This window comes from Lutra lutra, chromosome 12, assembly GCF_902655055.1.
Source record: "Lutra lutra chromosome 12, mLutLut1.2, whole genome shotgun sequence".
NCBI lineage: Eukaryota > Metazoa > Chordata > Mammalia > Carnivora > Mustelidae > Lutra > Lutra lutra.
Window position 1 is genome coordinate 47,995,024 of NC_062289.1, and position 15,306 is coordinate 48,010,329.

Below are 15,306 nucleotides of genomic sequence, written 5' to 3' on the forward strand. Positions count from 1 at the left end.
TTATCCAAGCAAACAGACACACAAAGTAGGCTTTGTTTGTTTCTGTTTGTTACCAGACTGACACATTTAGAGCCATTTAGTGAAAGGGAAGGAGTTCACAGACATTCCTAGCTGATAATATTGCCATTTGGGGTCATGGGAAATGACCAGCGAATGCTTGAAGAACCAAGTGATGATATATGGTTTAAATTGTGATTCTAGGACTGATTTAAATAACAATGTAGACAAATACCACACAATCTCTCTTGTATGTGGACTCTAGAAACACCCTCAAAACAAAAACAACAAGCTCACAGATACAGGGAACATATTAGGGGCTGTCTGTACCTGGGGGTAGGGTTGGGAAAAATGGGTGAAGGGGATCAAAAGGTAAAAAGAAGCAATCAAGCTGGTAGGAAACAAAAGAAAAAAATACCGATGTCTTAGTATCCTAATCCTATTTAAAACCAAACCTCACCTCTTAGCTCAGATTTTGTAAAGGGAAGAGATGTTATACCAGGAAATCTTAATTCTTGCAATGTGCTAATCATTCTATGTCACTACATTTTTTTTTTTTTGGATGTAATTTTTCATGTATTGGTTTTTCTTAAATGAAAAAAAAAAGATAAATACATTTATTTACTGTCAGAAGGCATCTAATCACTAAACGGACTAAGACGACTTCTTGGCCATGAAGGAACAAGAGAGACCAGAGAAAAATCAAGAGACAGCATGTTCAGAACACTGGAATTTGGTGAGATTGAGATGGTTTAATTGTTTTGTAAAAAAAATTAAGCAAATGGGAACTTTTCAAAGATAAAATTTATGATTCAAAAATTCTCATGCTTCACAGTGGTAGTAATTTGGGTACTTTTACCTACTAAGACTCTAGGACTTAAGAAAGTTTGAAGCCCCAGTGACCGGGAATTATTATCTGGGCCTTCAATGAGAAACCAGCCCTACACGTTGTATACATCTCCAATGTCATGGTCACCTCTGGATTAAATGAGATAGGCCCTCAAGTCCCGGCCCAAAGAGACCTGTCACCTTTAAGATTTACGTATACTCATGAGGTTCTTGTTATTTTAGTACATGTGAGAATGTTGGGTAGAAACATCAAATCTATAAAATAGACCTTGGATTTACAAGGTATCATCTGCATTGACACTGAGATTCCAGGAGAGCATCTGCTTCTAGAATTTGCTACTTCTTCTGGTCTTATAGGTCATTCTCAAGCCCTTGGCTATCCCAGCCACCCCCTACCCACCAACCCTAATACCTTGCCGCAGCTGTTTCTCTGTTATCTTGGCTTGCTTCAAGAGTTTATCACTGTCAGAACTCAGGGTTTTCGCTTTTCCAGGAAGATCTTCCTTTATCACTGTCTGAAAGCAAAGCATTCATCAGCCTCCAGCATGTGGCACACGGTAGGAAATGTGGAGGGAGATTTTCATCCTACTCTGAAAAGTCTTATCTTCATTCAGTCTTTAAAGGATGAGGTTCAAAGGTGGGAAGGATGTTTAAAAAAAAAAACTTTTTCTTAAAAAATACAGTTAGGGGGGCGCCTGGGTAGCTCAGTGGGTTAAGCCTCTGCCTTCGGCTCAGGTCATGATCCTGGGGTCCTGGGATCGAGCCCCACATTGGGCTCTCTGCTCAGCGGGGAGCCTGCTTCCCTTCCTCTCTCTCTGCCTGCCTCTCTGCCTAATTGTGATAGCTCTCTGTCAAATAAATAAAAATCTTTATTTAAAAAAAAAAGAAGGGGCACCTGGGTGGCTCAGGGGGTTAAGCCTCTGCCTTTGGCTCAGGTCGTGATCCCAGGGTCCTGGGATCGAGTCCTACATCGGGCTCTCTGCTTGGCAGGGAGCCTGCTTCCTCCTCTCTCTCTGTCTGCCTCTCTGCCTACTTGTGATTTCTGTCTGTCGAATAAATGGGTAATCTTTAAAAAAAATAAAAATTAAAAAAAAAAAGAAAAAGATACAGTTAGGACTATAGGGAGATAGAGAATTCAAGGCTTAGCAAAGCAGACCTTTCCCTGGTGACCAACTGACAAACTGTGTAACACCTATTTCATTTTCCTCCCTGTCCGCAAAATACCCTCTTCAATAACTGAGACAGGACTGAATTGCTTTTGGGTGTTCAATATTTGGGAGAAAAACGTCTTTAACCTTCTAAGGAGTTCTGTCTCCTAATTCTCTGATGTCTAATATTCTGTTCTTTATTTTTAAGTATAGGAATATTATATGGTGCAGAGAAGGTCCCATAGGACGCTAAGACATGCCTAGGTGCAAAGACAAATAACGGGAAATAAATGATCACCACACTGTACATAAAATCTCTCTCTTCCTTGGGAAATGTCAATACTTAATCACAGCCTAAATCGTTCCTAGAACGGGGCAGGATATATCACTCATCTTGGTTCAACACTGACAATCAGTGTAATTTCCATTTGGTTTTACAAATGGTTTTTTCAGCTGTGCAGCACAGATCAAGACCGTCAAGTGAAATACAGAAATGGCCCACATCTAGAGCAAGTTCATGTCTATTCTATATAGCGAATTCTGATTTATAATAACGCTTGTTTATATTTCTCAGTGCATACAAAAAGAAAGGGTCCCAGCGCAGGTGCCCACCTGGAGCGCAGACTCGGACGCGCTGGTGGCCTTGTTGGCAGCGTCCTCAGCCGCTTTGATGGCGTTGAGAATGTTCTCATAGGCCGTGGCGGCGTCCACTGCACAGCGCACCAGCTCATTCCCGCTGGTGTTCCTCTTGATCCTGGAAGACAGTGCGGGCGAAGGGCTCCAGCAGTCCCCAGTGCTTGCAGCGGGAGCCATCTCCATCCGCCCCTTCCCCCAGCTTCCCCGATTCATTGGGCAAATGAAGACCAGAGGTGGCGTGCACGCAGCTGGGAATCAAACCCCTGTTGCAGGTGGGATTGGGTCCTGGGCCCTGGGTCCCACCCTCCACCCTGTTCTGGAGAACCAGTTGTTGGGCAGGCTTGCACACTAGGCTCCAGCTCCCGGTTCAGTTAGACCTCGGGGCTCACTCACTCCTCCAGCTGCTTTGCCAGCTCTTGCAAAGATTGCGCATGCGCTTCTGCCTCCGCCACCAGGGACGCTTTGCTGGCGGACCGGGAGAGTTCTCTCACTTTGTCACTTAGCCTGTGTCTTTCTTCCTTTATAGTGGCAGCTAACTTTTTGTATTCCTATGTGTCCAGGTAAACAGAGACAGTGTCAATTGAAGCAAACAATGTATATGCCATTTTCTTGAACTCTCATAAACTTCAGGCTCCCGGGATGCATTACTTCGGCAGTGGTACCGACAGATCTCTAACTTTTCCCAACTTTGGAACTTTTTTCTTATGGTGGATACCCACTTTGATAAATTTTATAAAAGCACACTGTTATCATTAGTGTAAAGTTGTACTAAACCAAACCCTTTCTTTTTTCTGACTTAAAAGTAGCGATTATAAAAGATATTTCCCAAATACCCATTGGGCAGCTAATGGGGTCAATCTTTGATCAGTCCTAGATAGGCCCCGCTAATAATAAAAGTAGGCTTGATGTTTTAAAACCAGCATTCCAATTTCGTTTTGTTTTCACAAAAGCAACCTTTGCTTGCTGTGGGCTAATTAGGTGATAGGACTAGACATAGGGAAGACCCATCATTGGCACCGGGGCACCCCAAAGGGGCAGCACAGTAAACATTTTGGTTTATTTCCTTCCATCTAAAAGACATCTATTGCAGAAAAAACACAGGTTAGCCCATATTCTAGATTCCTCGTATACAATCTGAATGTTTTTTCAGTTTTCTGGAGAAGCAGTTTGTCTCTACCTCCTGGCTTTCCCCCATCTGCTGCAAGAGCACGTTGGTCTGCAGAAAGGAAGAGTCTGCCGTCGCTAGGTACTTGGACAAATCACTCCGCAGGGAATTCATTTCTTGGATTTGTGTCTGGAGAGAAAAAAAAGAATATCTGCTTGAACGACATGCCATGTTATCAGAAGGCAGAAGCATAGTCATTGGGACTGCAGCAGAGAAGTAATTTCAGAGCCTGGAGCTTCTCTTGAACTTAAAGTATCATCTAGGCAACTACAGAGTGACGGAAAATCAGTTCCCTTTGCTGTGTGGGTGTGTTGTCATGGTTTCCTCAAACTCCATGTCAGGAAAACAACAGTTAACGCTGGGGAAGAAGCTTCCTATCCAGGCAGTGACTGGGCCAATGAGGTGAATCAGCTCTGCTTTGTGAAGCAGAATCAGGGATTTTCACTAAACAAATCAGCACCAACCATCACTATCCTCTGCGCGCCAGGCCCCATGAGGACACACAGGTGCTTCAAAGTCCTCAACAAGAGAGCACACAGGACCTGGGGAGGCCAGGCAAGGAGCCATCAAAGCTCCAAGACAAAATTGGATCATGCTCCATCATCATCGGTGACACTGGCGTCATCAGTGACTTCCAACAGCAAAGTCACTGTCTAAAGAGTTCTTGGGAGTTAAGCGTATTGCCATCTACTAAGATATTATTTATTTTCTTTTACCAAATTCTTCTTGCTGGGGCTCAGTCCTGTGTTACTTCCCTCTGACCTTTCTGTCATTTTATAAGGCCACAAGCTCGTGTTGCTGTCTCAGCATACAATGTGCACCACTGAACAAACACAAGTACTATGAAATCTTGCGCTCCAAACCCGGTCTCTGCAGCTCCTGCATGAGGCCTGTATTTTAATCTATTTCCTGTAATGCAGATAATGGCTTAAAATGCCTTTGCCGGTGATTATAATGAGGTTTACCCAGCTGACACAAAAAGTCGCTTATTTAAAACATATATTATATCCTTGGATTTAATTATAGCAATATTGGTTTCATTTTTCATCTACTTGGCAACATTATTCCTCCAGTACTCCGTCAGCCTGGGGCAGGGGTAAAGCCATTTGCTCCGCTTTCTCTGTGGTTTGATTCACAATCTTTTCTGGTGACTGAGGAGTAGGAATGACTTTAGTTTTGCATTTAATTCCCGATTCCTGTTTGATGAGCATCTGCTATACAGACAGACACACACAGACTAGATGTGTGGACAGGTGCCCAGCCAGGCCACTTTGTTAAAGATACCTGCTTCCTCCACCTCATCATTAATGAAAGCGTGCAGATGCTGACCATGGACCCACCTTGATGGATTCCAAAGCTTTCTCGTTTTCTCGGTTGAGGCCAGTGGCCTGCTTTGCTTGGGCAGCTGCCTTCTGTAGCATGGCACGGAGGTCGCTGAGTTTGGCTTCATAGTCATGCAAAGAATCCTGTAGACTCTTAACAAGGGCACCATTCTCGCCTTGGTGCTGTTCCAGCCAGCTCTTAATCCGAGTCAGCACTGGAATACATCACATTTTGTTTTTCACTTGAGACATGAATACCTTGAAGCTAAACTATAAAGACTACAGAAGAAGAACCGAGTTTCCACTCATTTCCTGGTTTTCCTTGAACTTGTAAGGGAACAGGAAAGGAAACTAACATTTATGCAGCACCTGCTGTATGCATGGCTATGTGTGCATACATAACCCACATGAAAACAGTAGTATCAGTCTCATGTTTCAGATATGGAAAAGGACAGCCTGAGAAACTAGGGGACTGATCCCAAATTTCATGGCCAGTCAGTCTTGGCACTTGAACAAGACCTGCAGAGGGTAAAGTGCATACTCCAAACAGTACTACCAACACTACCAACTAATACTACTACTACTACTTCTACTACTATGAACGACTACTAACTGCAAACTAACACTGTCCCCTCAGTCAAAAGCAAACACTACTATTAAATCTGAACACCACAAATGGTAAAAGAAAACTGTTACCATCTGTATATTAGCCACTGACGTACCATTTTATTAGAGAAGAAAGATCACTCTTTGAAAAACTATGCACCAGACTTCTGTTTCTCAGTTTTGAACTAATGAGGCATTGTCCCTCACCAGAACCTTTAGATATATTCAATATCTACACCCAGTTTTTGGTTTCCACAATAGTAGTGCTAATATCAATTTGTGATTCCTAACCCTGATGGTGGTGAGGTGACCATTAAAAAATGATACCATGAGAAAGTTGGGTGGAGTTGAATGAAGAAGAAAAATGTTGTTAAGAAGAAAAAGGAGGTCTCAGTAGCTAATGTCTTAGGAGAAGAATCTCTCTCTCTCTCTTTTTTTTTTTTTTTTTTGCATGACAGTAAGTTGTTATGTTCTTACCACCTCTTGGTAGCTCAGAAAGGCTACCCAGGTTCACACGCTGCTCTAAAAGTCGTGTATGTTGGGGTGTCTGGGAGGCTCAGTCCACTGAAGGTCCAACTCTTGATTTTGGCTCAGCACAGAGTCTGCTGGAGATTTTCTCCCTCTCTCTCTGCCCTTCCCCCACCCCTCTAAAATAAATAAATAAACCTTAAAAAAAAATCCTGTACAGTGAAATGACAAGTCTCTCCACCTGTACCCAGGGACCCGACTTTGTTGTACTTTGCACAATGTATTTCAAGCCTACTAGAATGGACAGCATGCAAGGATCTGGAAAGGTCCTTACAGAGCCGAGCCTCTCTTTTATCAGCTTCTGCTTTTTTCAGTTGCTTTCCAAAGTCACGGTTCCGTAGCTCTCTCATCATGCGCTCTGCTTCAGCCCACTCTCTGGAAAAATCCCCCGGAGGCAGGTTGTTGCCGTCCCCATTGGTCCCAGAGATCTGCTTCAAGAGAACTGGAAAACATCGAGTAGTTTATTAAACTGGGAATTCCGGACTCCAGTCGACTACTAAAACACAAGCAAACAAAAAAAAAAGCGCAGAGATTTTTATGGAGGGTTCATATTAGTTTTTTAGTGTCACTATAGGATCCCTTCCATATGCTGAACTCTATAGGAGAGTTTCTTTCAGGGCACAGAACAGGCTATGTAATAAAAAAAATATTTAATTGGATTGAGTAACTCCTTACTGTGCACATTCTGGATGACATTTTTAATCTTTGTGTCCAGCTCTTTTGCACTTTGGATGGTCCGATCGACATTGTTTTGTAATGCTTGTGCTTTTCTGGAATTTACTTGAATCTATATGAAAATAAATTCATTAGCAACAAACCATTTTTGGGAGGGAGAGCTATCAATATTTTGGGGACAATAACAATAAAAAGTTAACGTTATTGATGTAACATGTTACCTTTTCTTGCAAAGTTTCAAATTCATGATTCAAACTACCCAGTTCCTTTTCTAGACCATCCATTTTTAATCCGTGATTTGAAATGGCAGACCGGTAGGTGAGTAACTGATTCTGAAAGTAACATGCAAAGTTAATCTCACATTAGAGCAGAATTTTGGAGTAAGTCCTATCAACTTGGTAATCCTGGTAATGATACAGAAAGATTCATTTAGCAAGTCCAATGTAGGTCCACAGGAAAAGGTTGGGTTCTTTGAAATCGGCTAATTGAAGACTCTACTCTTTTTTTTTTTTTAAGATTTTATGCATGTATGTATGTATATATTTAGAGATATAGATATATTTAGATATATTTAGAGATATAGATATATTTAGATATATTTAGAGAGTATAGGGAGGGGCAGAAGGAGAGGGAGAGAGAGAATCTTAAGCAGACTCAGTGCTAAGCGTGGAGCCCCACAGGGGGCTCCATTTCACGACCCTGAGATATGACCTGAGCCGAAATCAAGAGTCAGATGCCCAACTGAGCCAACCAGGTGCCCCAAGAATCTACTTTATGACGTAAGTTGTGACAAGGCTCTAAAATAAACTTAAAAACATGAAGAGATCAGAGATACTTTACTTGAGTTAGTGACCTAACCTTAAAGAAATGAGGGTGGTACCACCTACCTGGTGTATTACATTTCAGACTATAATACATTGTGTTGCTTTTAACTTATTTTTATTTATTTATTTAAGATTTTATTTATTTATTTGACAGACAGAAATCACAAGTAGGCAGAAAGGCAGGCAGAGAGAGGCAGGGAGGCAGACCCCCGGACAAGCAGAGAGCCTGAAGGGGGCTGGTCCCAGGACCCAAAGACCATGACCCGACCTGAAGGCAGAGGCTTTAACCCACTGAGCCACCCAGGCGCCCCTTAACCTATATTTAACATTATAATATTAAAAGCAGTGCCTAAGGCTACTTTCGTGAAGGACCCACTAGATTCAAAGAATCTGATGGCAGGAAGGGAATTGAGAGCTCATTTAAATGAACGCTCTCATATTACAAATGAGAAAATGGAAGCTCAAAGAAGTTGGGTGACTTATCCATGTCACGGCTGTCGAGCTGACCACTGATTGCTTAAGGACCAGAATCCAGTAATTTTGAGTACTAAACCGTCTCATTACTTTTAGAGGGTGACATTGCTGAACATAATATCTAGACTGGTGATCATTCTCATTTTTTGGGAAAAAAACTTATTAATCCCTTGAAGAAATGTACAGGAAAAAGCAACATTATCACCTCCACTTGTATGCGAGAGAGCCAGAGTTGGGGGGAACACAGGCTTTACAGCTTAGGTCCAAACTCGAGGTCTGCCACTTTGTAGATAAGCCTCACTGAGTTTTATCTCCTTCATCAGTAAATCGGGGAGTATATTACACTGCCAGGTTGTTTAGATGATGTTCTGAAGTGTCACATAACATCAACCTTCAAAAATGTCATTCCCTGGGGGCACCTGGGTGGCTCAGTGGTTAAGCCTCTGCCTTCGGCTCAGGTCATGATCTCGGGGTCCTGGGATCGAGTCCCACATCGGGCTCTCTGCTCTGCAGGGAGCCTGCTTCCTCCTCTCTCTCTCTCTGCTTGCCTGTCTGCCCACTTGTGATCTCTCTCTGTCAGATAAATAAAATCTTAACAAAAAAAAAAAAATGTCATTCCCCTTCTCATGCTTATTCCTAGTGAATTTTCAGGGTATGTGTGATCTAAAATAGAACTATTTTAATTCTACTGTGGGAAAGCTGAGGCATATCATCCTACGGAATGTTAGTAGAATACCTAGATAAGTAGAGTGGGGAGTAAAGCATGGTCTTTGGAATTTGATCTTGGTTTGAATTCTAGAACCACCTAGTAACCACCAAGTTACTTAGCTTTAACATGCCTGGTAAATGAAGATAACACTATTTTCCTCATAGGACATTGTGAGAATTAAATAAAGCACTTATCACAGAGTCTGGCTCTTAAGGCCAGTACTAAATTGCTGGGTCCCTGCCCTTTATTGAAGAAGTGCAGTGTTGGTTATATTGATGACATCAAAGTGACTCCAGTGGCTTCTTTTTCTCTCCAAACATAACGGCTTTTTCCTCTCTGTATTAAGTCTGAACTAATCATGAACTAAAATTTACCCTCATGGGATGGAAAAGAGTCATTTTTCTATCATGATTTTTTGCTACACAAAGTTCACCCTTGAACAAAATAGGTTTGAATTGCCTATGTCCACTTATACATGGACCTTATTTTCAACAAATATTTTGGAAAATTTTTTGGATATTTGTAACAACTTGAAAAAACTTGCAGATGAACCATGTAGCCTAGAAATAACATAAAAATTAGAAAAAGTTAGGTATCATTGTAAGAATACAGTATACAATACCTACACAAAAAAATGTGTTAACTATTTTTGCTGTTGGTAAGGCTTCTGGTCAACAGTAGGCTACGAGTAGTTAAGTTTTTGAGAAATCAGAGTTATATGCAGATTTTCAACTGTGTAGGGGGTTGGTGTCCCTAACCCCCACACTGTTCAAGAGTCAACCGTATACTCAGTTATAAGCACTGATGGGTTTAGAATCAGCCCTTGTTTCAAGAGTATTTATTAAACTTTCCCCAAAATCTCTTTTTACTCTGTCTAGTTTAGGGTTTATCTCCTCTACTGAATTCTTTTACTTCAATGAGTAAATTTTTTTTCATTTCCATGATTTTCAACTGGATCTTTTCATATCTACCCCTCTTATTTAGTTTCTAGTGTTTTTAACAATTTTATAATTTCTTGTTCTTTCGATTGAATTGTTAATTCTTCAAAATAATTTTCTGATTGTGTTAGGATTTTCATTTTCTCTAAAGGGAACTCATCTCTTAATGGTTATTTCTATTGGATGTCTTTTGTGTTGATATTTGTCTATTCCAATGTCTGCAGGTAAATATTGTCTCCCTTTCTCTCTGTGCTCTCTGTGTCCTGACCAATAACCTTATGGTCATCACTACTCCCACCCTAGATCCCCAAGGCCTGAACCAGATCTTACATTGGCAGCTTGGGTCTTATACGTTATGATGATGTTGAGGATGTCACATTCTAGTACGGACCCTGGTTTGTGAATCAGGTCTATAGCTTTTCTAGTTTCTCCTGTACTCATTGTTCAACACTGAACACTGAGCAGTTTCAAGGTTTTTTTTTTAAGCCTCCATTCATGGGCAGAAGTGCCCTTCGTTTCCCCCAGGAAGCCTGACTCTGACTCTGTGGGACACTTGAGGCCTTATTACTTCTCTTGGATATCCTCTGGGCCACCTTCTTTCCAAGTGCACATAGAATATAGTCCCAGATGAACCAAATCCTGGGCTATGAAAGAGATCTCAACACATTTTTTAAAAACTGATATTATGTTTAAAGTATGTTCTTTGACCACAACAGAATTAAATTAGAAATCGATAACAAAAAGTTACCTGGCAGATGTCCAGTTTGGAAATTAACACATTTCCAAATAATTTAGGGGTGAAAGACATGTCATAAGGAAATCAGAAAATCTTTTGAATTGAACAAAAATGAAAACGCAGCTTTTCAAAATGTGTGGAATACAGCTGAGGTAGTGTTTTGGGGGAAATTCATAGCATTAAATGCTTATAATAGAAACAAGAAAGGTTTAAATCAGTAAGATAAACTTTCATCTTAAGAAACTAGAAAATGAATAGCCAATTAAACCCAAAGCAAGAAGAAGGAAAAAATATATATATGGAGAAAATCAATGAAATAAGAAAATCATTAAAACTAATAAACCTCGGGTGCCTGGGTCGCTCAGTGGGTTAAAGCCTCCGCCTTTGGCTCAGGTCATGGTCCCAGGGTCCTGGGATCAAGCCCCACATCAGGCTCTCTGCTCAGCAGGGAGCTTGCTTCCTCCTCTCTCTCTGCCTGCCTCTCTGCCTGCTTGTCATCTCTGTCTGTCAAATAAATAAATAAAATCTTTAAAAAACAAAACAAACTAATAAACCTCTAGCCAGAATAATTAAGAAAAAGAGCTACGACATAAATTATCAATATCAGGAATCTATGAGAGGGTATTTCTACAGATTTTACAGATATTAAAAGGATAAAATAGAAAAAGTATGAACAATTTTATGTCAATACATTTGATAATTTAGATGAAATGAAAAAATTATTTGAAAAGCACAAATTACCAAATGTCACTCAAGAAGAAATATATAACCCTAATAGTCCCATATCTAGTTTTTAAAGATTGAACTTATGGTGTATTGAAAAAAAAAAAAAAAAACCCAAACAAAAAAATTTTCCAATGAAGAAAATCTCAGGCCCACATGGCTTCGTTGGAAAATGCCATCAAACATTTAAAGAATTAATACCAATGTAATGCAAATCTGTTTGGATTCTTCTGAATGTAAGATACTTAGCTAAGGTTTCTAGAAGAAAAATTAGCCCAGAAACATGCAGTCAGTTTTGTGTGTTCACTAGTACTTTCCTGCCGTAAAAACCTAGTCATCTTTTGGATCAGAGGGAGGAAAGCCCTCTGAGCCTTAACCAGAGCATTTCCCCATCTCCTGCTTGAGGGGTAGCCCTGCATGCAGCATCTACCCACCAAGGAGCTATTCTGGGCCAGGCATTCTGCTGGTATTTACCCTCAGGTCCTTGATCTGGGTCTCCAAGTGCTTCATCTGCTCCAGAGACCCGGTGCTGGTGCTCAGGCCGTGCAGCTGAGACTTGACCAGGTGGAGCTCATTGCCCATGGCGGCCAGGTCGTTCAAGAGTGTCATCACACAGCTGTCACAGTCTGTAAGGGCCACAATCAAAGGCAAATGTGCCACAGGAATGGAAACAGAATACAAGGGCCATAGAGCTCGGTTAATATGCACATAGGACATCACAGGCAAAAATCACAATCCTGGACTTCTTGGGAGGGATGCAGATTCTGCAAAAGAGAGCTCTCTAGACAGGGAGCATCTTAAAAAGAAGTGGTAGAGTGGGGGAAACAGGGGAAAGGAATCAAAAGGTACAAACTTCCAGTTATAAGATAAGTTCTGGGGATATAATAATGTACAACACGGAGACTATCATCAACAACAGTGTATTATATATTTGGAAGTTGCCAAGACTGTCTGTCTTAAAAGTCCACCTCACCAGAAAAAAAGTTTGTAACTTTGTGAGGTTATTAATGAAACTTCCTGTGAATAACATTTTACAACATATACAGATATCAAATTATTATGTGGCACACTTTAACCCAATGTTGCATGTCAATTGTATCTCAATAAAACTGGGAAACATGGTGATTCTATGCAACATGTTCATTATTTTGTATGTGGAAAAATAATAAAAAGGAGCTTTTATTTATCGAGAGCTTGCTATTTACCAGATATCACAATAAGAGATTTACCAACATTTTCCCAGTGAATCTGTGAGGTACATATAGTTATTATGTCCATTTTACAAATGATGAAAGTGAGACTTGAAGAAATCAGGTCACTTGCCCAAGGTCATACAGCTATGAGTTGACAGAGGCTGGACTTGACCCTAAGAAATCCTCCCCTGACTTCCTCCCACCATTGCTTTCCCATTGCATGTCCCAGCACGAGGCTTGCATTTCTTAACTAAACCCCACAAGTCAGAAAGGGGGAGGGGGACTTTTCTTTTCTCACCATCACATTCTTCTCCAGGGCCACCATCTTTGGGCTCTTGGTTTAGGCAGTCTGAAAAGAGGGATAACCAAAGAAAATACTGTTGTTAAACTTTCTCTTCATCTGCTTTTTAACTTGGCTTTCAGAAAAACTACTTGGGAAGATTTTAGTCACCCAACTATCCAACATCGCTGACTCTTCTCTTTTCTCTTCTTTACCCATGCCATTGTTTGGGGAGCTTTCCCGTCTCCCACCAGTCTTGCTGTAGGAACAACTTTCGTGACCTCCCTATCTATTCAGTTTCTTCTCTATAAAGGGTCATGATATTTTTATCTAATTAAAACCCCTAATCATTAGTGTTAAGGCTTTCTTCACTTGACAGCTTCCTATGTAATTGTTGATATCTCTTCCAGTGTCATTCAAGAACATTCAAAAAACATCGATTAAGCACCTTTGGGTGTCCACGGTGTGCCATGGCATTGCGCCATATACAGGAAATACAAAGCTACTAAGACAAAGATCCCTGCTGTTCTGTAGTTCCCTGGTCCCATGGGAGAGACAGATAAATGACACAACAGTGTGACAGATGCTGAGAGAGAGAGATGCACATAATGTTAGTGGACCCGCACTGCTAACTACCACAGACATAAGCTAGATTTTGAAGTTCTCAACTATAGTCAGGAAAGCCTACTGGTCATCCCTGGACATTCTTTACTCTTTCCATTTCTCCTCTTTCCCCCATACCATGCATTGTTACAATGAAATGCCCTCTCTCTTCCCTCTAGAAAAATAATCTAACCTCACCACAGGAAATCTTAAAGCTCGAAATTTTCCTAGACATGCTACAAGGAGGCTTTCATGTTTTGTCTTCTCACCAGCAGACAATAATCCTCACTTTCTGTGTATATACATGTATTTTAACTACATTTACTTTAAATTATAAAATAAATAATGTAAGTTCACTATGGAAAATTTGGGGAAAATCAGAAAAATAATGTAAAGACATCATCCCTGATCCCACCACTCAAAGACAATGTCTCCTTTCTATAAATTTGTAGACATTCTAGTTTATTATATATGTAATCATAGGTTCTTCTTACTCATCCTTTTTTTAAAAACTCATTCTTATGTGTATGCATCATTACATCACTTTCATTTTCTCAATTAGACTATAAATGCCTTAGGGCCAGGAAACATGGTTTTATTTTCTTTACAATCTCCCATAGCATCTCAAATAGTCTAGGGAGGACTTGGCTCATGTGGAGGACTGATTTATCAGGGCAATTTTTTCAACAAGTTTGAATTTTGACCACCAAGGAATCTGCGGGTTATTATTTAAAAGAAAAAGAAAGAATGAAAAAGAGGGGGGAAATAAGGCTCACAAGGAAAAAAAAAAAAAAGCTCACAGGACCAGAAAGTCTCATGTGTGAGCATTTTGTTCCATTTGGGGAACACACAACTACCATCCTCACATCAGGTTGCTTTGTTATTGTGGTTGTTGTTGTAGAGTAGGAGACAAAGAGGGTTGAAAAGATATTAATCTCATGAATATGCTGTGTGTGATGCTGAAGCTTCTCCTTGAATATCTAGTCACAGTAGAAACTCATTTTTTCCAGAACAGTCCTTTTCATCTTTAAACCCCTAAAACATCTTCCTTAGGATGATTTAAAGTAGATCTCCCTCTAGTTTCCACTTCTTGGGTTCTACCTCTTATGCCACATAGAACAAAACCAACCCTTCTCCCACACATCAGCCTTTCAAATACGTCCTTCCCAACTCTTCTTTTCACAGTCCTGGTTTGTCAGCCCTTCATGTGACATGGCTTTGAGTTTTTTCAAAGTCTTATACTCCTTCTGAACACACTGTAACTTGTTTAATATCTTCTAGAGAAATAAGCCTCACATGAGGACTTACATGAGCAGCATACCAGAGAATGGCAGACCACCTGGTTTTAGACTCTGGAACTCACTCAAGATTATATGAGGCGTTCTAAGGGCCACCTTACTTTCCTGAGCCATATTGAACTTGGGGCTGACTAAGACCTCAGTCTTTTTCACCTATTGCTACTAGCCCACATATCCCTTGTCACACACTTATTTTTATGCATTCAACTATAGGACCATGTGCTTATCCCTAACATAATGTTGTCTTTTAGGCTTGGCCCATCGTTCCAGGCTGTTGAGTCCCCTGAGTTATTCTAAATGTGCCATAGGAGACATTTTCTATTTCTCCCAACTTTGTGTCATCTGATAACTGGGTGGCATGCCTTTTATATTTCCATTCAGGTCAACAGTGTTGAACAAGATGGAGCCAAGGATTAAGCCCCAGCACACATCAACAGATACCTCACTCTAGACCGATAATAATCCTTTTACTCTACATTCCTTTGGAGCAGTCACTTGACCAGATCTAAACCCACACAATCTGAGTTTAGTTCTTCATCTTGTCCATAATTATAAAATCAGAGATTTTATCTAAGGTTTGGCATTACATATATCCATGATAT

At 40.6% G+C, this 15,306-nt stretch overlaps 1 protein-coding gene across 3 annotated transcripts in view; it reads right to left on the reverse strand.

The window, feature by feature from the left end:
• LAMA3 (laminin subunit alpha 3) overlaps positions 1-15,306 on the reverse strand; it is a 262,818-nt gene that overhangs the window by 45,756 nt on the left and 201,756 nt on the right. For all 3 annotated transcript variants that reach the window (XM_047697035.1, XM_047697036.1, XM_047697037.1), the window contains 10 exons: positions 12,822-12,872; positions 11,805-11,956; positions 7,148-7,258; positions 6,927-7,038; positions 6,526-6,693; positions 5,136-5,332; positions 3,808-3,924; positions 3,024-3,178; positions 2,607-2,748; positions 1,259-1,361 (listed from right to left, as the gene is read on the reverse strand). In XM_047697035.1, the coding sequence (XP_047552991.1) occupies positions 1,259-1,361; positions 2,607-2,748; positions 3,024-3,178; positions 3,808-3,924; positions 5,136-5,332; positions 6,526-6,693; positions 6,927-7,038; positions 7,148-7,258; positions 11,805-11,956; positions 12,822-12,872 (1,308 nt within the window). The remainder of the gene's footprint in view (positions 1-1,258; positions 1,362-2,606; positions 2,749-3,023; positions 3,179-3,807; positions 3,925-5,135; positions 5,333-6,525; positions 6,694-6,926; positions 7,039-7,147; positions 7,259-11,804; positions 11,957-12,821; positions 12,873-15,306) is intronic.